Here is a 23,549-nt window from a genome sequence, read left to right on the forward strand (position 1 = left end):
ACCTATCTGCGGGGCAAGACGTAGAGACTGGATTTGTGGACACAGCAGGTGAAGGAGAGGGTGGGACGAAGTGAGAGTAGCAATGACATATACACATGCAATAGAGAGCTAGTGGGGAGCTGTGACACAGGGAGCTCAGCCCGGCGCTGCCACCCCGGGGAGCGGGGGTGGGAGGAAGGCTCAAGAGGGAGGGGAGAGATACATATCCTTATGGCTGATGCGTGCTGTGGTATGGCAGAAACCAATACAACATTGTAAAGCAACTATCCTTTGAGTGAGTGAGTGAAGTCGTTCAGTCGTGTCCAACTCTTTGCGACCCAGTGGACTGTAGCCCACCAGGTTCCTCCGTCCATGGGATTCTCCAGGCAGGAATACTGGAGTGGGTTGCCATTTCCTTCTCCAGGGGATCTTCACGACCCAGGGGCCGAACCCAGGTCTCCTGCATTGCAGGCAGATGCTTTAACCTCTGAGCCACCAGGGAAGTCCATCCTTTAATTAAAAATAATAAAGATAATAAAAGATTTTTCCATTATAAAAACAAATATGCTCAAAGTTTGGAAAATATGACTATGAAAAAAGAGAATTCTGTCACCCAGAGATAAGGACAAATGTTTAATTCTTCTTCCTGCCATGCTGAGTAGTTGTGATTATACTAGATGTGCTCTCTTAAACTTTAGCAAAGTGAGCATTTAAAAATCTTTTTTATTCATGCATCCCCTTGTTTCAAAAAAGATTTAAGGCATCTGTATGTATCCCTCCATATTTTTATAAACCCTTTAAAGATATCATTTATTAGAATGCAGCTTGTTTAATCTAACCATTTCAACAGTTACTTTAAGTAAAATATTGTCAGCAGTGCCTGAGGGAGTAAGTCTACATTTCTAAGCTGTAAAAACAAAAAAAGCTAGTTATCAGGGAATATCAGAACTGAACTAACGAAATGGTAACCATCTCTTCATTCCTAAAACAGAAAATGAAATCATGGTATCCTTTCTGTAGGAACAGCATTTGTGCTAAGACCTTCGTACTCCAGTAAAAACAGTACAGAATGTATTATTTCTTTAGCTGGCCTGTATGTACTTGGATCTTCGTTTTATTTTAAAACCTGTATCAATAGTGCATAATACGTATTTTACAAGTGTATGTATGAAGCTGAAAATCACTCAGTCGTGTCCAACTCACTGTGACCCTGTACAGCCATGAAATTCTCCAGGCCAGAATACTGGCTGCTGCTGCTAAGTCGCTTCAGTCGTGTCCGACTTTGTGCGACCCCATAGACAGCAGCCCATCAGGCTCCCCCGTCCCTGGGATTCTCCAGGAAAGAACACTGGAGTGGGTTGCCATTTCCTTCTCCAAGAATACTGGAGTGGGTACCTGTTCCCTTCTCCAAGGGATCTTCCCAACCCAGGTCTCCCACATTGCAGGTGGGTTTTTTGCCAGCTTAGGCATCAGGGAAGCCCACGTATTTTACAAGTGAATGTATAACTGTATATATGTGCATAATTTTATATATACACAAAATATTACCTAACAAAATATTTTTTAAAATAAAGTATTGCTCAAGCAGCCAAAAATCCTTTATACTTCTAGAAAATTGTCACTAACTAGATCTGCTCCTGGAAAACTAACCAAAGCCATAATTTATTTGCTGCTTTGGAATCATTAATCTGAGTTCTTAAAAGAACTGCACAAAACCATTTGGTCTAGCTGCCTGCTTTAGACAACAGAAAAACCATTATTATTTCCCTCTACTCAGGCAAATGAAGGCTTCAACAACAGCAGACAACCAAGTGGGAGACGGTACTTAGAATGCTGTAGGAAGCACGGGATATATTTCACATCATCTCCCCATGTTTCATTACTGTCATCCTTAATTCATCCCTTTGATCCACAGGTTAAATATGAAAAATTAAGTAATGACTCTTTCCCCCTTTAAAGTGAAAACTTAATTTGCTTTATTAAAGGAACAAAATATTGACTTCCATGGGAGGGGAAATTCAATTGTCAAGAACAAATATTACTACATTCCAGAAACTCCAATGGTAAATCTTCATTCTCTCCTTTATAAGTACTTATTAGGCAATCACATGAAACTTTCTTCAGGAAACAATCTCATTCAGATTTCCCTGGTGATTCAGTGCTTAAGACTCCGCACTCCCAATATAGGGGACCTGGGTTCAATCCTTGGTCAGGGAACTAGATTCCACATGACATTACTAAGAGTTTACATGCTACAACTAAGAATTCTCATGTCCCAAATAAAGATCCTACATGCCACCACCAAGACCCAGGACAGCCAAATAAATATATACTAAAAAACATTTAACAACCCCATTCAGACTCCTGGCCCCAGTTAGAACTCCAGACTAAACGGCTTCTCACTCTCAGTGGCTTTACCTTACTCCTTCCTGCCACCCTCCTCTTCCCAGGTAGCTTTGAAGATGTTTCCCATTTTATTCAAATGCTCTCAGCCAGCCATGAAAGGGGATTTCCTGAACTCTGAGCCCCAAGGTTAAGTCTTCAGTCATCCAATATATTGAAAGCTGGAGATGACTGAAGGGAGGTCAGCTTAAAGAAATCATGTTAGTGCAGAATCGAGAGCACCTTCTCAACATTTCTTTGCCTATGGACCGCATCAGAGGCTCAAGACTTGAGTCTGGATGATTTAACTAGATTCTTTTTTTGCCTCCCTAGTAGCTGAGGTTTCCCAAAGATTGGGCTTTTCCATTTGCAGAGCCCTGGAGAAGATTAAAAAGCATGAAATATATTAAGTAGTATGCCTTCTGTATGGAGTATCCATATTTTAAAAGCTGAGAGATTCTGGCTTGGAAAAACTAGAAAAGTAAACACCAGCTATGAAGACTGGAGAAGTTAGCCTTTCCATTGCTGAATCTTGTCCCCAAGCTTTTAATAAAAATAATTCAGGTTTTGACCCTTGGAACTATTCCTTACAGAAACTGCTTATCGTTATACAAGAATAGTTCCCACTATTTTCTGTTTATTTGTTTTTCCTCTATTTCTATTTTTTCCCACATAGATTAAACCAAAATAAGATTAGCCAGACCTAATTTGATTCCAATCCAAGCCACACACCCTATGTATTTCATTCCAAATCAAGTTTAATTTACTAACTTCCTTGGGGCCCAACTGAATGACCTTCTGGAATTCATGAAAGAGGTCACAGAATAGTATTGCAGGCCAAAAAAAAAAAAAAAAAAGAATGTGAAAAACACAAACAAGCCTAGAAACAGACTGACCCAAACACATGACTTGGTTAAGAAGTTTCTTGTGGAATTTCAACGTGAAAAGATTGTCTTTCAACAGGAGAAGCAGCCAAGGGAGAAGCAGATGCATTTATGTACATTTACTCATCATTCATTCATTCACTCACTGGACAAATATTTATTGAGCACCTGTTATACAATGAGACCTCTACACTGATGGGCCTTACTATAGTAAAAGGGATTTTAGGAGACTATTTGCTTTTCTGCACTGAAGTCCGTCTCCCCTCTGGCCTTCAGTATTCGTTGTGTACGTTGTGAAACCTGTGAACATAAGCTTTACATTTTACCTGCTTCTATCTTTTGATAATTTAGAAGCTGAATTAAAAACTTCCCTTTTAATTCTGGCAACCAATAACTTTTGGATTCTTTTCATCTCTGGGATTTTAGACTTTAAAAAAAAAAATCTTTTGAAGTCATAAGATTTACCTCTAACATAAAGTCAATTTCATTTGCTATCAATATAAGAGCTAATATAACAGCTACATATGGTTTTATACTAGTGATAAATCACTAACATTGTCATGGCTCATGTCACAAACTTCCACTGTATTTTGAATCCTCAAAATCACTTTCATGAAACAGGAAAGATATTATTATGATGTGGTGTATTTTGTAGATTAAGAAGTGGAGGCTAAAGAAGGAGAAATCACACATCCAAGATCACTCAGTAGGTGGTGCATCAAAATCTTAAAGACTATCTCAACAGTGTGCTTTTCTACTTTTCCTCAATCTAAGTTCAGTTTAAAATGTTAACTTTTGGCTGTTTGTACTTAGGGAGTGGGATTCTGTTATGCTACAAACACATGATTCAGAAGATTCCTGCTTAGTCCTAAATCTTTGGCTTTGTTTAACAACATACCATCCACCCCATTTGAATTAAAAACAAAAAAATTAAACACATGGTAACAGCAGACCATAGGTATATCAGACTTCCATAAATAGAACAAAAATGCTCCTATTTACAGTATGTCATTTTGATGAATAGGAAATCAGGAAAACTATTTTAGTTTCCATTTCGGCATTATTCAGCTAATTAATCCTCTGAGTCAAGCTCTGTGACACAGTTTTACACACTATAAAATGTGTATAAAAAGTGTTCTTTAAATTGTATACGAAGAACAAAATCATTAACTCTAAAATATTTTCTATAGTGCTACTGTTACACAAATTCTGAAGAGCGAGAGAAAAAAGCCCATTACCAGTTTCAGCCCAGCAATATCTTAGGAGAGAAGGTACCATTTTTTTTTTGAGGTTTCTTATATAGTATCTAGAATATCATAATCACAATCAGTGAATTCTTTAAATTCCTTTTACAAACATCCCTTTGGACCATGAACCCAAAGTTATGTAGGCATTTTCCCTATTACACTCTTAGACTGATGGGTTTGCACAGGCTACACAGTAACTTAGCAGCAGGATCAAAGGACAAAACCCCTGATCGATAACCTAACTGTGTCAGGATCAACAGGTCACAGTTTGCTAGTAAGATAAAACTGTCACACTCTCTTTTACTATCAACAGAATGCTCCAAGCCAAGCCTTATTTTGGCCATCAGTTGGGTTTTTTTTTTTTTCAGTTCCCATGCTAAATCTTACCAGATCTGCTTCTTTCTGTTTCTCTATTCATGCTTAACAAGCAAACAAACAGATAAAGCAAAGCTGTAAATGTGGAGCAAAGAATATGGATAATCCACAAACCAAAAAAAAACTGACTAAACAAGAGTTAACTAAATGGATTTCTTTTCTACAGTTTAGAAAGTGAGTTTTCTTAAATCATATTACGAGTTCCAGGATTCAGCAGGCTACAATGGAAATCTGTATTAGAATTTTATTTTCATGAAAAAAAAAATTTAGAGTCACAAAATTAAGGTAAGAAAACGCGTAAATTGGCCTACAGAAAGAGAAAGAAAAAATACTGGTCAGAACTCAATCCCAAGACAAAACTAAAAAGTCACAAAAATCTTTCAGAAAAAGTAATCTAGTCAAAGAAATTTATAAATTGACTTAAGAGCTACTGAAAAATACAGACACTGTCCATAAAAGATTAGTAAGAAACATGTAGATAGACAAAGCATATGTGGAAATAATACTAATAGTTCTACATTCACCGTGTATGAATAACACATATTTGACCTCAATTTTTAAAAAAAAATCTTATTTAATTCCTTAAAAATGCTAGATCCTTAAGAAGTTTTACTAACCCTTCAAAGTAATCCATCTATCTAAATCCATATTACCGTATTATGTATGCGTGCGTGCTAAGTCACTTCAGTCATATCTGACTCTTTGCAACCCTATGGACTGTAGTCCGCTAGGTTCCTCTGTCATGGGATTCTCCAGGCAAGAATACTGGAGTGGGTTGCCATGCCCTCCTCCAGGGGATCTTTCCAACTCAGGGAACCCACATCTCCTGCCTCTCCTGCACTGCAATCAGATTCTTTCCCACTGAGCCACCAGGGAAGCCCATTACCTTTCATAACCCCCACCAATTTAAACTGAAGTTCCAAATATTTTTAGTTGAAAAGAGTCTCTCACTTGCTTTAATTTTTCTCATCAATATCATTCATGGAGAAAAAAGCCATTCCTATTATTTCTGAACTTAATTAAAATAGAGATTAAACTTTCGTTTTTATACTCCACAGATTTCTTATGACAATACACAAGTTTAAGCTGAGCAGAGTATTTTTCTACTTGAGTAATAATGCACGTTAGGTGTAAGAATGGTCAAGCGTTAAGATCCAAGATAATATCTGAGGAGAAAATACAACAAAAGGAATTATGCTGTGTGTACGATTTCAAATACATACATATAACTAGAAAAAACAAAACACCCACATTCTGGTTAAGATTCTTTTTCTAGGTCATAAGACAAACATTACTTTCAAACTTGTGCAATTCAGGAGGTGAGGTGGGGGGATGTTCTAGCCCTTTTGGTTGCCACTGTGGTGTTCTGCCTCAGTGACTTAATAAAAAAAAAATCCCTAGTAGGACACCTGGAACTGCCCTCCTCTGCTCTGCCGCCTTATATTAACAGTACACATATCCAAGTCAACAGAAACTGCTTGCTGTTATACAGGAGCAGGTCAGAGGACAAACAGCCCCTTGCTTTGATATACTTCCTGTTCTCTGCTATCAGGACATACCAGTCTCTAGTAATCAGGTGCACTGAAAAAAACAAGAGGAGAAGTACAGAAAAGAAACTGACCTGTTGCCAGCCTTTCTGAACTCAAGCTGATTCACCGTGTTTAGTTTCCGTATCAGCTCGGTTACTGATACTCCTCTGGAATATATTTGTTCAGGAGTCCAGGCAGAGATATTTCTTGGTAGAGAAACAGGCCCAGGTTGAGCCTGGGGATTTGAAAGGAAGAGAAAGCTAACTGAGAAATCATAGTCTGAGCTTCTCAAGTAAACTAAATCAAGAAGCTCTTTCTTTCTAAAGTATGTTTGCCTCCAAACAAGATTTCCTTCAGTGTTTCTTGAGTAGTCACAATTTTCCAGGGGCTATAGAGATCATGTTACATTTGTATCAACACAGTGCAACAGTCTTTTTTAGGACAGAGTTCTGACTTACTTCCATTGGACTTCTGAGTACAGATGGTCTCCCTAGCAAAACAGATATGTAAGACTAGATGGCAGTTTTATTACTCATTAGAGCTTCCTGATTACTTTTTGCTTAATTTCAGGGAAGATAATCATTATAATCTCAATTTCTTCATTGGTACAAATCACACTATAAAAGGTACTTCATTTTCATTCTTCTCCCATCAGTCATAACAGGCACTGCATCACATTTTCATTTAACCTTCAGAATGAGACAGCCAAGTTAGGACACTGGTTTGTCCTGGCAGCAGATGAGGAAATTATAAAGCAGTGTGTCCGAGGTTACTCAGAGAGCAGTGGTATAGCCAGATTCTAAATTCAAGGAGGTGTTTCTTGAAGTGTGGTAGTCTCTCCAACCCTGCCTCAGAATCACCTGGAGTTCATAGGGACACTCACATGAGTCAGACTGTTGTCAAAATGCACACATATGGTTAAAGGATTAGACGGGAGGTGCACAACTAGAAGAGATTAATCCCTTAACGGACTGAGGAGACCTCTTTAGGAGCTGTTTGAAGGAATTGGGGAGGGAGGGTTGGTGTCAGTCATAGTCAGGGTTATTTGGCAAAATATACTCAACATCTGATGAACCATGGTTTCCCACCCAAAGGCAGCAGCTAAGGCTCTTCACCACCTAATGAAGTGCTGCCTTCCAAGTTCACACGTCACGTGCCAAGTTGCTTCAGTCACGTCCAACTCTGTGACCCCATGGACGGTTGACTGCCAGGGTCCTCTGTCCATGGGATTCCCTAGGCAAGAACAGTGTAGTGAGTTGCCATTTCCTTCTCCACGGGATCTTCCCAACCCAGGAATCCAACCCGTGTCTCTTACCTTTCCTGCATTGGCAGGCAGGTTCTTTACCACTAGTGCCACCTGGGAAGGTTGGCTTCCAAGTTAGACCTCCTCAAATTCAGAATCTGGCTATACCACTACTACCGGAGTGACCTCGGACACATGAATTGAAATCATGCTCTCAAGAGATAAGGAGAGATAAGGAGAAAAGTTAATTTCCATTCTCCCTCCACTCAAATGATTTTTATGATTTCCTCTATCTTACGATTTTATAGTAAGCTTCCCAGGTGGCTCAATGATACAGAATCTGCCTGCCAAGAGGAGGCTGGGACTTGATCCCTGGGTCAGGAAGATCCCCTGGAGAAGGAAATGGCAACCCACTCCAGTACTCTTGCCTGAGAAATCCCATGGACAAAGGAGCCTGGTGGGCTGCAGTCCAGGAGGTGGCCGAGTCGGACATGACTTAGCGACTGAACAACAACATGGCTTTATGGTATTATTTGATCCCTGACCTTTCTCTAAACAGACCAGTGTTGCAGAATAATCTTATTAGTGGTTGACACATCCATTTTCAGGTACCAGACAGGTATCTGATTCTGTTTATATCACCATGTGATCTCAAGGTGAAACACTCCTCTCAGTCTTATTTCTCCAACAACATGGACATATTCACCTTTTCAAAGTTAGGAAGAGGTTATAAACCTGTCTGAGACAAAATAAGAGAAACGTCTCAAATATCCTGGGAAAGGGAAATAACTCTTACCAATTTAAGTTACTTTAAGAGTGTTTTTAAAAATATAAGTATAAAAGGGAAAGTGCTATCCTGGGTTTATAAGTGAATCAAGGATTTATCCTTGCAAAACTGGTTCTACTTCCCCTACATAGGTTCTTCCCAAAATAAATAAATCTTTAGGCAAAAATCACAGGAAAAGGATAAAGTGTCCTGATCACTCAATCACAAAAAAGCAAAAAAAAAGTAAATGGATGATGATTTCACCACAGGAGAAGGTTTCTCAACTAACTAGATACCAAAAGCTTATAAAGTACACTGTAGCTTAGTTCCACCTCAACTGCAGAGCTCTGAAGGAAAGAAAAACACAAGAAGAAGTTTTATTTAACCATGGTTGACTTTGGGAATTTTATGAGCTACAGGAATACAGATCCATATTTGGAAATCCATTATAAAATTAAGCACAGAAATGGGAAATAATTACAAATGCTTCAGATGATCAGACTGTACTGGAAAATGTAGAATCCTGACCTCCAGTGAGAACTTACTAGCACTGGCCATTAAGGATATGATATGGAGACAAAAAAAATTCATACAACAAATTAAATGAATGGAAGTATGAATTTATGCTCAAAATCCCTAATTTCTCAAAATTAGGAGAATAAATTTGTCTTTCCCCAACATTAGACCTATCAGCATGATTTTTATGATGCAAACTGTAGTCTGTGATATGTATTAAGGTTACTCTCTGTCAAAAGATCAGTGAATTTCAATTCTCATCTTTTGGAAAGTTCCAAAGGACATTCTAGGAAGCAGTCACCCTGTGCCAACATTCTCTTGGGGGCAACAAAGAAAGAAATTCGTGTAGGCTAGGATTTGTCTTTTACTTCACTGTGATGTACTGAGTACCCAGAATCAGAGACTAGTACAAAGTAATATACAATGAATATTTGTGAGCCAATGCAAGATGCAAAATACAAGAATTCTAGAACTTCCCTGGTGGTCCAGTGGTTAAGAATCTGCCTATCAATGCAGAGGACATTGGTTCAATCCCTGGTCCGAGAAGATTCCACATGCTGTGAAGCAACTAAATCCATGTACCACAACTACTGAGCCTGCACTCTAAAGCCTGCACTTCTCTGCAACGAGAGACGCTCCCGCACTGAGAAGGCCATGCACCACAAGCACCACAGGTGGTTTCCGTATTTGGGAAGAAAAGAGAGGGTCCTTCTTTCTGGATGGAGATATGGGTAGGAATAGAAGAAAAGGTTTGTCAATCCTCATTATCAAGTGGTGCCCTAGGTTGACAGCTGCCAGCAACCAGGCTTTACTCTAAAGAGCAAGGACTCCTGGGGGCTCAATCACAGGGCAACTTCACAACCTGCCTCTAGTCGTCATCCAACGCTCCTTCTCCTCCTCCTCACCACAACTGCCTCACAACAGCTGTGAAAACTTACTTGGCTTGCACTTCAGAACTGACCCTCATTCAGATGTGACTAGAGACAGAAGTGTCTAGTGTCTATCGGGCCAAATTTAAATGGGGGTGTGTGTGTCACAATTTGGGTACCACTTTTATTATGATTTTATTAGCATACCTTATTGTATAAGCTGTCTGTTGGGCCAAATCTAATTGGGGGGGGGAGGAGTCACAATTTGGGTACCACTTTTATTATGATTTTATTAGCATACCTTATTGTATAAGCTGTCTGATATTTCACATCCAACTCAATGAACATCTATACATGTTGACATTACTTCTGCGCTGCATTCTAATTTGAACACCATTTTAATGGGATTTAACTACCAAAAAAACTTGATTTTTATAGTAACGTCCTGAGATGCTTAATAGACATGAATAGATTTAAATTTTTTTTCAAGTCAAGATATCTAAGAACTGCTTACCACTTGCACAGAAAATGAATGAATGAGAAATTGCAAAGCAACAAGGAGCTTTCCATCATTTTAAAATTTTCCAGTAAAAGTGCCAGTTGGAAAATATTTCAAAGTTCTTACAGCTCTTACAGTTAAGAGCTCTGCAAACGCTCTCGGGTTTTTATTTCATCTGATTATTTAGATGATTATCAAGGCTTTAATTTTCTACAAAAGAAAGGTAGCTCTTAATTCCAGGTTCTAAAAAGGAAATGCACAAGATGAGACTGGAACAACTAATGCCAGAAAAAAACAAGGAGGCTATCCATGACAAAAAGGACACAGAAGCCAACTTGGAAGGGGCACCCAGGGGCCAAATACGAGATAATCTGGGCACAATAAAAATACTGCAATGAATTAAACACTTTAACTACATAAAACAAATATATGACTTACCTTTGGAGGTTGCCTGGGCTCTGGTCCATTACTGTAAAACTGGTAAATAAAGGAAAAGGATGTGATCTTACCTTCCTTATGTTCTAGGGAAACCAAGTAATTGATGGAAGAGTTTCTTTTTAAAGAATTCTAACTACTTACGTAAAGAGAATGAAAGAATCTGAAAATTATCACTGCAATACCTATCAAAGTTTGCTAAAACCATTACATAAAAGGTTGCTATGAAATTTTTAAATAGAGAAATCAATCTAATAATATCTGAATCTGTCCATCTGTCCTAGCATCATTAAAAATGAGACAACCCAGACATTATGTACCTTCTAATATGATTCAACAGAAGTACACAGTACCTATAAAATTACTGCCCAAAAGGTATATAGTGAATCTAATAAACTCCCTTACATCTAATTAACAATTTACAGATAACAGAGGGGATAGACGGACAAGTTTAACACCATCTTAAAGACAGAATCAGTCAAATCCAAAATGTGAGAAATTCTACAAGACAAATGGTCTAATTTTAACCTGAAAAATGGTACAAAAGTGGGAGGTGTGTGTAATTTAGAGGTTAAAAAAGACTTAAGAGACATAGCAACCAAATGCAATGAATGACTCTCATTTGGATCTTTATTTGAATAAACAGTAAAAGAATGTTTTTTGAGGTATATGCAGAAATTTGAACATACAGTATTACAGCATGAGACAGCCATGAAAATGGGCTTCTCTACTCTCCTACTGTAGGGTGGGTAATTAACTGACAGCTGCTGTGATCTGAATCTGCCACGGTGTTCAGCTAAGACCCTGCTTCCTACTGACTACTCCCTGCCAACAAAGGAGCATAGCAGGAATACAAAGGCAAGCCCACTCCTGCAAGATGCAGGACTGTACTCTGATGAATGAGCATCTTCGGCAGGAGGACTTTTTAAGACTTGCTAAAACTTTCTTCAAACTTCACTGTGAATGAAGACTTCCTGCTCAACCATCCTTCCTCCCTCTCTTCTTCACTGCAGTCAGATCTGTACCGAGGTTTCCCAACCAGCCCTAGCTCCTTCCCCATGTTTCCTCACAGGTGTTTTCCCCACTAAATATCTTGCAGGCCTTCCAGGAGAATCCAAACTAAACAGATGATATCAAGAAATGACCATTAAATATGTTGGGTATGATCATACTGTGGTTATTTTTTAAGCCCTTATCTATTAGACACACATACTCAGGTATTTACGGGTGAAATTTAACTGTAAAATACCTCAGCAAAAAAAAGAAAAAAAAAGGGGGGCATAGATAAACTAAGATTGGGTAATTTTTCTCCTTTTGTGTATATCTGAAATGTCCATAGTAAGATATGAAAAATACCTAACCAGTAATACCTCAGAACTGTTGAGGTCATCAAAACAAAGAAAGTCTAAGAAACTGTCAGAATTTAGGGTGTAAGGAGGAGAAATAACAGCTAAATGTCATGTGCTACCGTAGAGTGGATCCTGGAACAGAGAAAGGACATTAGGGGAAAAGTGAGACTATTTGAAGCAAGTATGAACTTCAGTAAATGATAATGCACCAATACGACTCATTAGTTGTTACAAATGCACCACACTAATGTCAGACATTAGTAACAGAGGGAAACAGGTGTGGGGGTATTCGAGTACTCTCTGTCATATCTTCATAAGAATTCTGTCATCAAAACCTGCTCCAGAGCTTTTAGAAAGTTAAAACAAAACAAAAAAAAGTAATTCTTTAACTACCTCATAATATAAGAAAACAATTAACCCAAATAGACTTTAATTTTCTTTACTCATTGAGATCCAAGTTTGTGGATTTCCCATCACTGGCCAATTAAGGAGAAAATGCTTTTCAATTTCTGGCTCCACAGAGAGTAAATGGAAAATTCAGTCTCCCTATGGACTACCCCACAGTATCTGTACACGCAAGAAAACAAAAACAAACCCATAACTCTGATGAAACATACATTTATTTGCTCCCATTAAGGTTTAAAGTTTAACAAAAATGCATTTCTGATACCAAAAAGCTTCAGGCAATAAGAGATCGACCTTAACACAGAAAAACAAAGATTTCATTTACAGACTCTTGGACTTAAGAATTCATTTGAGTTCCAGAGATAATACTAAACTAATAGGTTTATGTCAAGCTGCCAGTATCCATGCTGAGGCTTTTCCTGATACAATCTTTTGCAACATAAGCAACACTGAAAAGATCACTTTTTTTTCCCCCACAAGTTCTTGTTATATTGCTTATACAATGTCCAAAAACAAAAGAAAGACCAAAGATCTTTGCTTAAAAATAGAAATGCATAATGCAAATTTGCAAGCTTTGACCTGCATCAGAATCATTTGAAGGGCTTGTTAAAACAGATTGTTGGGCCTCACCTCATTCTGTTGTTGGGTGGGGCCCAAGAATTTGTATTCTAACAGGTTTCTAAGTGAAGCCAAGGATACCAGTGTGGGGACCAGACTCTGAGAACCACTGGGAAAATATTTAATAGGACAGTGATTATGTCAAAAAAGTATGTCATAGCAAAAGGTACAAAACACTGCTTTGTCACCTTGAGCAAATTAATCTCCCAATCTCTTTCTTGCGTAAGTTTAAGGAATCAAATAAATACAGCACTGAACACAATGCCTGGCATATATGGCTACCGAGTAACTAACCACCAAATGTTTTCACGATATATGAAATTGTTAAGGCACTAGAGGTCGTGACTGATCCTTCTGCAATTCCATGGACTGTAGCCTGCCGGGCTCCTCTATCCATGGACTTCTCCAGGTAAGAGAAGTATGGAGTGGGTTGCCATTTCCTTTTCCAGGGGATCTTCCTGACCTAGGGATCGAACCCAAGACTCCTGCAATGGCAGGCAGATTCTTTACCACTGAGCCACTCAGGATGCCCTATACAAAATTAGGGTTAAAGTTATGTTCAAATTGTTAACTGAGTTACTCTGCTTAACAAAACTGAAGATATACTGCTCTCAAGAGTTACAAGAGGTACTGAGGTACTCTTAGGCTTCTATTGATCATTAATTAGCATTCTGAAATGTCCATTCATTCAATTATAATTTTCACTGATTAACTGATTTACATCAAATAATAAATACAGTTAATGTGAAAATTACTGGCATAATTTTACTTCAAGTTAGTGATGTTTACTGTCCTGAACTACTCATACATGAAACTTTCAATCTGCTACAAAAGGCTATAATTTTCCCAATTTTCTGAATACTTGTATAAGATGAATGTATTCTTACCAAAAGTGATTTGCAGGTTCTTCAAATGAACTTTCCTATGCCTCTAACTGATATCTTTGTTTATACTTCTGCACTACAAGAATATTAAAAGGAATCAGACACCTTTCTACTATTTTTCTTAAAAATTTGCTTCCATAAAACTAAAATGTCCACTGATGACATCATTTACCTTTAATCATAGAAAATATTAATAGTTTACATTTTAAAGAAACACAAATATTTCCCTGGATAAAAGCCTATATGGTCATATAAACACAGTAAATTTCATGTCCCATAGTATATCTAAACATGTACAGCAGCTGATCATATATGGATTGACTATAATTTATACTGAGTAGTTTTGCATACTTCAACACAGAATACAGTTAACATGAAAATTACTGGCATAATTTTCTTTAGTGATTTAAATCTACCTTTCCTAACTGGATCATATTCTTTTTTTTTTTTTTTCCATATCGCTCAACTGACACCAAGTAGCTTTCTCCTTTATTAAAAGCATCTTTATTCAGTCACAGTAGTTTTTTGGAAGTGACAGCTGAATTATGCATTTGATCCAGAATTAAGAGATACATTTTGCTTTCTTTTTAGCCTTATATGGTTAGACATCCAAAAAAGGAGGAGGGAGATTGTAAAGGGTATTATAACTATTTCTGTTTCTTTAACATAAAGGTCTAATATTACATAGTTCTTTCCAAGAAGCTGACCAGAAATAAAATGTAACCTCTTGTAGAAGTGGGAAGAGAAAACTAGAGGCATGAGATTAAAAAATTATGTAGGTAGTTTAAAGCTACTCATAGAATTGTGTGCACCCACTGAATGAATCTAGAAGAGACAGAGAGAGAAGAAAAAGGGGGAGTGGGATTTGATGACGTCTAAGATAAAGGGCTCCAGTTCCAGTGCAGACTAGGAGACTTTGCAAAATTTTTTTAATAAACTTGCTAATGGAGCACATTCTTACATAAGGACTTGAGACATTATCTAAACAGCCTGACTGAAAGATGCCTGCTCACTTGTTAGACATCTATGACATTACTGAGAAGATTAATCTACAATTCTAGAAGTAAAGACCAATTAGCCCGTGCAGGTGTATGAAGAATGACACATCAGGCAAAAGGTTCTGTAAACCATTTACAAAAAACAAACAAACAAACAGACTGGATTTTTACGTTCCCAGATCTCTACTTATCTTTTCTAACTGTAAGGGACCTGAAATTCTTTGACCACCATTTGACTTAGTGGATGATAGATCCAAGTTTGGATTAAGAAATTATTTGTGTAGTTTCAAAACAAAGACAATTATGTGTACACTTCCTCACTATTTCAAAAAGCCCCACCACAAATATATTCAGATTTATTAATACTATATTTTTTTCTTTTAAAACACAATTTCTGCTACAATAATATTCTAAAGATTTTAAAGTATTACATATTGTTTCAGTAAGATGCACAAAAGTTAATTAGAATATTAGCACTGTCCTTTAACTTTGAAAATAAAACTCAAGGTCAGGGTTTTACTGATGGTAGAGGAAAGAATAAAAAATTAACCAGTGTTAAAAATTAAATGAAAATTTACTTTTTTATTGAATATTTGTTATTTTCCATGCAAAGCATATTAGAAGTGAATCTTTATCATGTTGACTACCTCAGTAAAAACCTATGCAATGAGAATTATGAGAGTTGTCTACACAATACTAAAGTGATCAATAAATTATCAGATGCTTCTCTACGAATAATTGGATAACCTGAATTAGCTGATTTTTCAACAAAACAGTAAATTTTAGCTTTCATATGATCTTTACTAGTAACAGCAGACATCTTAGACTTAAATTTAGAAGAAAAGCATAACATTAAACACCCTGAATAGCATGGTCAAAACTTTCAAGAAACAAGTTCACCAAAAAAAAGTAATATACATCTATCAGGCATCCAGAAGGGGAAACAAAACAAGCATGTAATAAATGTCCATCAAGTGATCATCACTAATATTCTATTATTATCAAAGTGACTGCCAATATGTGAACTGTTTATTAGACTTAAATACCTAAAAACAAATCAGTAATCAATAATGTATACAGAAAAACTAACAAAATCACATTTGAATAGCATCAACAGTTGGGTGTATCTGACATACATTGAATTGTTTTTACTTCATTACTGCTCCAAATGCTTTAAAATGTTCTTTTCATAATATATAATTATCTGAAAGAAACATGGAAAGATACATCCCAATATGTTCAGTCTTTCCACCATTCAGTAAATGCTACAGCAAATTAAACAGTACCTATTATCCAGAGCTTAAATACAATGGCTGGATAATTAATACAAAATACTTTTGAATGAACTATTCAGATTAGACCAGCTACTGCTACTTATATACCATTACAGATTATACACTCTAGATATAAGTGCTGGTCCATGTCCATTTTTTGGAAACTTCTGTAATATCTAGAACTGTATACCCAGTTGACTAATAAATACTTGCTAAAAGAGTAAGTATGAAAATTTAACATACCCCCGTAACCATACCTTTTTCACATACTCAAACATAATTATTTGGGGGTGGGGGTGGGGATATGACTTTAATATGCTGTGAGATTCTAGCTAAGTAAACTAAAAAAAAACAACGTGGGCTCAGGTTTTCTTGGGCAATGATTCAAGCCTACGCTGAGAATCAAAAGACCAACTTCTATACATCAGTGAGAAAACCAACAGCATCGGGGGAAGTGCCTTTGTTGATGGATTTGATAAGCAAAATGTTTGCTGTCTAACTAGTACTATGTCTTCAGTTCATTAAAACAACAAAAGAAAAGTGTCACTAGTTCTCAGATAAGTAATACTAGTTACAATCCTAATCAATGGGAAGTCCTTTGTTCATGAGAGCACAGTTCCAGTGCAAAAGAAAGTTTATTGTTACATATTAGGAATGGTTTAGATATAATAACATTTACCACCGACTTTAGCATGTTATCTTAAAGGTCTAATTCCCAAATGCTAGTTCCTCCTCACTTAATAAATTCTCCTCAGTGAAAAGCTGGTGTGTTTGTTTCTTGTGTTGCAAGATGAAAACACATGCCTGAATCTTATAACAGGTTATTAACAACATTATGAGTAGTTTAAATAAGTGCCAATACTGCATGAACTTACTAGGTACTGAGTCAAGATCAAAGAATTACAAAAATACGAAAGATGACTATCACTATACATAGAAATATTGTCTAGGACATCCAATTGATCATCGAACCCAAAGTCCTTCCTATTGTGTCTTTCAGTGTTGAACATATGGACATTCTACTACATTGACTTGCATTGTTTTCCACAAAGTATTAGTGGACTTTAAAACTTACATCTTAGTTTCTAATTATAAAAATCCAGATTAATCCAGAAAATATAAACAACATGTAATTGAGGTAGGATTTTCACCTTTAGGAATATACTGCTTTCTACTGGAATTAAAAAGTTATTTTAAAAGATACACTGCTTCAGGTATCTACTGATGCTTAATTTTCTATGTCATAAGCTACTTGAGCAGGTTTGACAAGCTATTTACATTTAGTAAATTCCCTTAGAAATACACACCAGAAAGCCTTCCTCTTCCTCTCTAAAGATAACTGTAGTGCAATAAAATCAGTAACAATTTTAGAAAGATGAAACGATAACTTCAGTAATTCACAAGTTAATATATGCCAGAAATCAAGGAAGCAAGTCATGTTTATCCTAAAGATAATAAACTTATTGTTTGGAAAATAATATCATAAACACATACACTCTGGATATGCTTTATTATGCCACAAATTTCCAGGAAATATAAGAAATATTTCTGAATGGGACTAATAATTTCACAAAAACTAACACTTTATTGACAACAGTCAAGTATTTTAAGATAGTGTACATTTAAGTAACCTTTTAAAAATCTCAATGTTTTTTATAAAATTTAAAGGGAACCTGTAGCAGATCCTACTTTGCGTTTCAACATTCAGTGTCAAACCTGTATGTGATATAAATGCACATTTTAAGGATGGAAGGGAAGACAGCACATGAACTGCTTTGCCAAAGTGGTCAGGCTCCTCCCTGCATCTGTACTACGTACCACTATGTAAAAAGTTCATCATTGCAAACGTTCCTGGTAAACGGAAATAAAGGGAAAATTTTAAAACGGCTTGGTCTTTAAAAGCATTAATACCTGGTATAAATTTAAAGAGGGAAATGAGATATTTCTTTACTTCCCAATGGGTTAAACAAAAAATTCAAAATACTTCTCTTATTTGGAGAATGAGTACACTAATATATTTTAAGGCTGGATACTGACAGCATTTTCACAATATCCAAACTACGGATGGGAAACAAGGCAATACTGATATTTCTGCCATACATCCAAGGGTAAAGAAAGGGAGATGAGGACTTCCCAGCCAAAGCCAGTGACTGAGCCTGGCACGCCACTTTGACAAGCGGGCAGCAAACCACTACTCCCACGCTGGGAATGTTCTCCCAAAGGATGCCGTTATGCAGTAATTCTACAACTATATCAAGTTTGGTAATCTATCAATGAACTTTTCGGTAAATATATATATATGGACATATGAGAAGTTTTCCAGAGACAAAGTTAATTATTAAATAAACTAAAGGGTGAAATAATGCTGATAGCTAAAATTATGTTAATTTCAGTGATTCCAATGGAAGTTATGGGGGGAAAGAGGCACGAGGAGCTGTCTGCAAATCGAAATTATGATCCAAATCACCACATGTTGAGCTTATTCTATCCAAGGTCTCAACTTAAACCTACCTAGAAGTGGTAACCTAGGAACTCCTTTTAAGCAATCCAGGTGACTCTGATGATTACTCAAGATTGAACTTCTGAAGTGGGGGACTGTGGCAGGCAAGAGGGTGCAATCTAGGCTACTGAAGAGAGTTTCAGAATTCAACATCTGATACTCACCATTTACTCTGCAATTTCCCTCCCTATCTTCTAACAGTGAATCATGTAGTGACATAGCAAGTGAAGAGTCGGTAGGTACCCAAAATGGATTTTACTATATTCAAGCTATTTACATACATTAACTGCTGTACTATTAGAGATTCAACATCAGACAGACCATTCTTAATGTATCTTAAAGGAGACAATTTCTTTACTCAACATGAAAACGTAACATAAAACAAGTCTAAATACTATTATTATTTGATCAAAGAGAAAATTTTCATAATTCTTCAAAATAATTCTGTTTTTAAAAATCCAAAGTTAAGAGGAAAGTCCTTAAATTTGAGGTAGGGGAATAATTTTCTCATATGAGAACAACTGTGTCACAGTGTTATCTGCCAAGTCAGAAACTAACAAAATATTTCAGTACTATTTCTGTTTATGTACTGCTTTGTTACTGTAAATATAAATGTTTTAAATGTGGATAAATATTTTGGTTTGATTCTAATGCATGTAGTTAAAAATATGAATTGTTTTTCTTATACAGTCACTGAAATTATATATACTTTTTAGGCTTGATGAATAAACAACCTTTAAAATACTCCATGTTCACTTATAAACCTTGGAATAATTATAAAAAAAGGAGTACCTACATAAGAAATTATACATTAAAATTACAACTGTATGTTTTTCCAAAGTCAAAGTGATTTTAAATTTTTTTCAATATCTGAATACAAAATAGTACATTTTAATTTACTATATAGCACAATTCAAGTATTCTCTTCAATTTTATATTTAGCCAACTAGTACTTGATATTAAGTGACTTTTTTAGCTTTCCTTTTTAAAGATGACTGTTATAAAAGTGTGACTCCATGTCCTTCTAAATGCTTAGAATAAGCTAAAAGAAAAAATGACAGTAGCCAAAGACCTTTATGAAATATCATCAACATATAACAAGTTGCACACATCAGTAATAAGGCATTTGCAGGTAATTCCCCCAAAAGTATCTGAATTCATGTAAACAAACACTAAGTATATTCTTCGAGGGGGAAAACATACTACCATACATGCAATATATTCAGATGGTTGTGAGTTTAAACCATATAGTATTTGAATATCACACAAAACCAAAAGAGGCCTAACCTACCAGTTTAGTAACTAAAAGATGTTACTTATTCATGGAGTAAAAGGTTGATACTTTTTGAAACTGATAATGACAAAGAAATATTTTGAAAAGAAACACCCACTGTTTTCTAGAAATAAATATACATAGTTAGTTTAATGCATTACAGGATAGGAATATTGTCCTAGCATTAACATAACATTCAGTAGTTTTAAAATATTTTTCCACACTGAGCCTTGAATCTTCTACCTTGTTAGCTGCCCAACAACCTTCAAAAGAGTTTTATTCTCCTGCTTTAGTTGTTCATTTTCATCTTCTATGTCATCTAGGTCCTTTAGGAAACAAAAAGGAAAATAATACATAAGTTTTTTAAATGCTTAAAAATATTCTGAAGGTGATTTAAAAAAACACTTCAAAATGCACATTCAAAGATAATTCATATAAACAATTAATTTGGAAACATGGACTAGTTCTGAAAACAATTTCAGAAGGAATATGCGCCTCAGGTAAAGGCAGCATGCACTCTTAGACTCCTCACTGGCATCATGATAATGCAGGCCAGCTCTTGTCAGATCTTTCAGTTTTTAAAGAGAAGTCAGAAAGCAGAACTGTTTGTTGTGAACCTTCCAATTTCTAATCAAAAATGACAAGTCTTTAGTTAAAAAAAAATCCCTCCTTCCACAAATTGAGGGCTAAATACATACGCAGTCAGTAAGAGGTCTGGGGCCTCGGACTGCAAACGTGTGTCACATTAGGCATTAGGAAGGACCCAAGTACAAGTTCTATACAGACTTCCACCACCTTGGGTGATCTTAACAAGTGTTCATGTTGGGGAGTGAGACTCTGGGGAGGTGACGTAACTGAGGCATACAGAAAAGGAGATCTGGGGCTTACCGAGTTGAGAGAAAGGTTTTCGAGTTTACAAAAATGCAAAAGCCACTATGTAATTACCCTCCAGCTTTAAAGCTATCAGATTCCAGGTCTCTGTTGCCTATATTAATCCCAGTGCCATAAATACAATCACTCGATAAATACAAAGACAATCCACTGTAATTTTTAGTTTGAAGAAACACGATTTCAAGGCAGACTTATTTACTGATGGTTGGAAAAGCAGACATTTATAGATTTACCCTTGCAATTCAAAATACTAAACTTGGAGAGATAAATCTGAATTCTAAGCACACTATTGGACAGCAGCATTCTGATACATTTAGTATACTGTCTTTGAATTGAGTTCTAAAAGTACAAACACAGAATTTGTATTTACTCACAAACTAAATAAATGATATTAGGAAAGTAATTTGTTGAAAAAAAAAAAAACAATAATAAAGATATGAGATTCTTTTTTAAAAGTACCACAACTGAGACCTATCTAAGATTTATCATTAAATGATAAAATAATACATTCATATATCATTATTAGGTTATAAACTCTGTAAAGGCAGGTGTCTTATGCTTTTTAATAAACACAGTGCCTAAGACAGTGCCAGTACATCACAGAAGTCAAACATATTTGCAGATTTTATTAAATCACATTCTATAGCCAATAGAGGAATGCCCATGTTCTGAACCAAGATGAAAGGCAGTCATCAAGAATGAAAGAGCTTACTTAAAATTAACACTATTGAATACCTGAAGGTCAATTACTGGCTCAGCATATAACTATGCAATTCCTATACCCGGCCTGAGTTTCAGTGTCCTCCTGTACACCCTACAGTTAATCCATGGAGCTGTATTAGAATGAGTCTGCACATAATGCAGCTTTCTATTTTCTCTGCTTTTAGAATTAGAGTTAAGACTGGATTAAGAATTTGTTCCTTTTTCCCCTGAAACAAATTTCTTTCCTCCATCTTATGTAAAGCCTTCAAAATAGGAAAACTACGAAATCACTTCTCATAACCATTACCTAAGTATGGCCTAGCATTAATACCTACTTCTTAAGCAGGAAGTAAATACTAGGGCTGAAAGGGAAAAAGTGTTATGACTAGTAGTAATAGAGAACTTGGAGTAAGGCTAAACCTAAAATGGGGGATGAATACGTATAACTGGGGCAGGCAAAAGTGGTCAAAATACCACAAAAACAGAGACACGTGGCGTTTCTTATAGCAAGAAAGAGCAATTTCAGTTCTTCTTTGAGGCAACTCTGCCAGTACTGTTGTACATGTTATGTGTGGTGCTGACCAAGCTGCCTCTTACATCCAGACTCCAACAAAACACAAAACAAATCCATTCACTGGTCCATTCCCAGAAGAAGAATATAAATACAACTGATAATTGGCCAGAAGAATCAGTTTATGGAATGAAATGACAGTCCTGACGACCACAAATTACTGTGACATTAACAAAGGAATGAACTATTCAGTTCACATTATTAAATAAAATTACTTCTTCGTATTTCTGTATTTTCATCCAATTGAGAGGAAAAAACAAAACCATTAAAATGAAATATGTGAGTACTCACTCTATTTAACAAATCAATTTCTTCTTTGAGTTTTCCAATCATTTCTTCTTTATCTTGCATTAGTCTCACAAGTCTTAAGTTTTCTTGCCTCTCTCTTACCACCTCCTAGTACATAAAATTACAAAGTATTAACTGAGAAGTAACAAGTTGTTTCTAATCTTAAATAGAATACATCTACTAAATCTGGTGAAGTACCTTAGATATATGAAAATTTCCAGTGACTTTCTTAAGTCACTTGGGGAGGGAAGGAGGAACCCATCCCACAGAAAAGAACCAGGGAATGAGAGGAAACAGGACTGTAAAATATACTTCTGATTAAATCAATGTTTACCCAAGTTTTTAACAAATACCAATACTCAAATGGGCTTCCCTGGTGGCTCAGATGGTAAATGATCTGCCTACAATGCAGGGACCTGGGTTGGGAAGATCCCTCGGCTAAGGGCATGGCAACCCACTCCAGTCTTCTTGCCTGGAGAATCCCCATGGACAGATGAGCCTGGCGGGCTACAGTCCATAGGGTTGCAAAGAGTCAGACATGGCTGAGCAATTAAGCACAATGACTTTAGCTCTTTAGGATCTCTTAATATTAAATGACTAATACCCTGTTGAAGGAAACTCAAAACTTTTGTTCAAAACACAGTTTAAGATAAGGAGATTGCTCTGTGGAAAACAGAAAAATAGTGATCCTCCATTTTACTTTTGGCTCTGCCAGTTAATTGACAAATGGGTAAAATGAAGGAGCTGAAAATGATATTAGCTTTTAAACTTTTTTCCCCCTTAAACAATGCAGTGACTTCCCCAGCCATCCAGTAGTTAAGACTCTACACTTCTAACTGCAGGGAGTGTGGGTCTGATCCCTGGTTGGGGAAATTGAGATCCACCAAGCCGTGTACAGCCAAAACCAAAACAAACAAACAAAAAGAAACAATGCAACACCTTTTTCAGAGAAATCTTGCTTAGAATACAGGACTTTAGGCTGGGTCAGCCATCTGAGAAGCAAAAGTGAAGCCGAACTGAAAAAGTCTCAGCCAGAATTTGGCTTCTTTCTTATGACCTCAGAGGAAAGCAG

The 23,549-nt window shown here is 36.4% G+C and overlaps 1 protein-coding gene across 1 annotated transcript in view; it reads right to left on the minus strand.

Annotated features, from left to right (window-relative positions):
- Nucleotides 1–12,675: 12,675 nt before the first annotated feature.
- Nucleotides 12,676–23,549, minus strand: part of PAWR (pro-apoptotic WT1 regulator) — a 127,622-nt gene continuing 116,748 nt past the window's right edge. Inside the window, exons 6-7 of the mRNA XM_061415616.1 lie at nt 22,481–22,585; nt 12,676–20,351 (exon numbers count right to left, since the gene is read on the minus strand). Of these exons, the coding sequence (XP_061271600.1) occupies nt 20,265–20,351; nt 22,481–22,585 (192 nt within the window). The 3' untranslated portion in view covers nt 12,676–20,264. The remainder of the gene's footprint in view (nt 20,352–22,480; nt 22,586–23,549) is intronic.

This window comes from Bos javanicus, chromosome 5 (genome assembly GCF_032452875.1).
Source record: "Bos javanicus breed banteng chromosome 5, ARS-OSU_banteng_1.0, whole genome shotgun sequence".
NCBI classification, from domain to species: domain Eukaryota; kingdom Metazoa; phylum Chordata; class Mammalia; order Artiodactyla; family Bovidae; genus Bos; species Bos javanicus.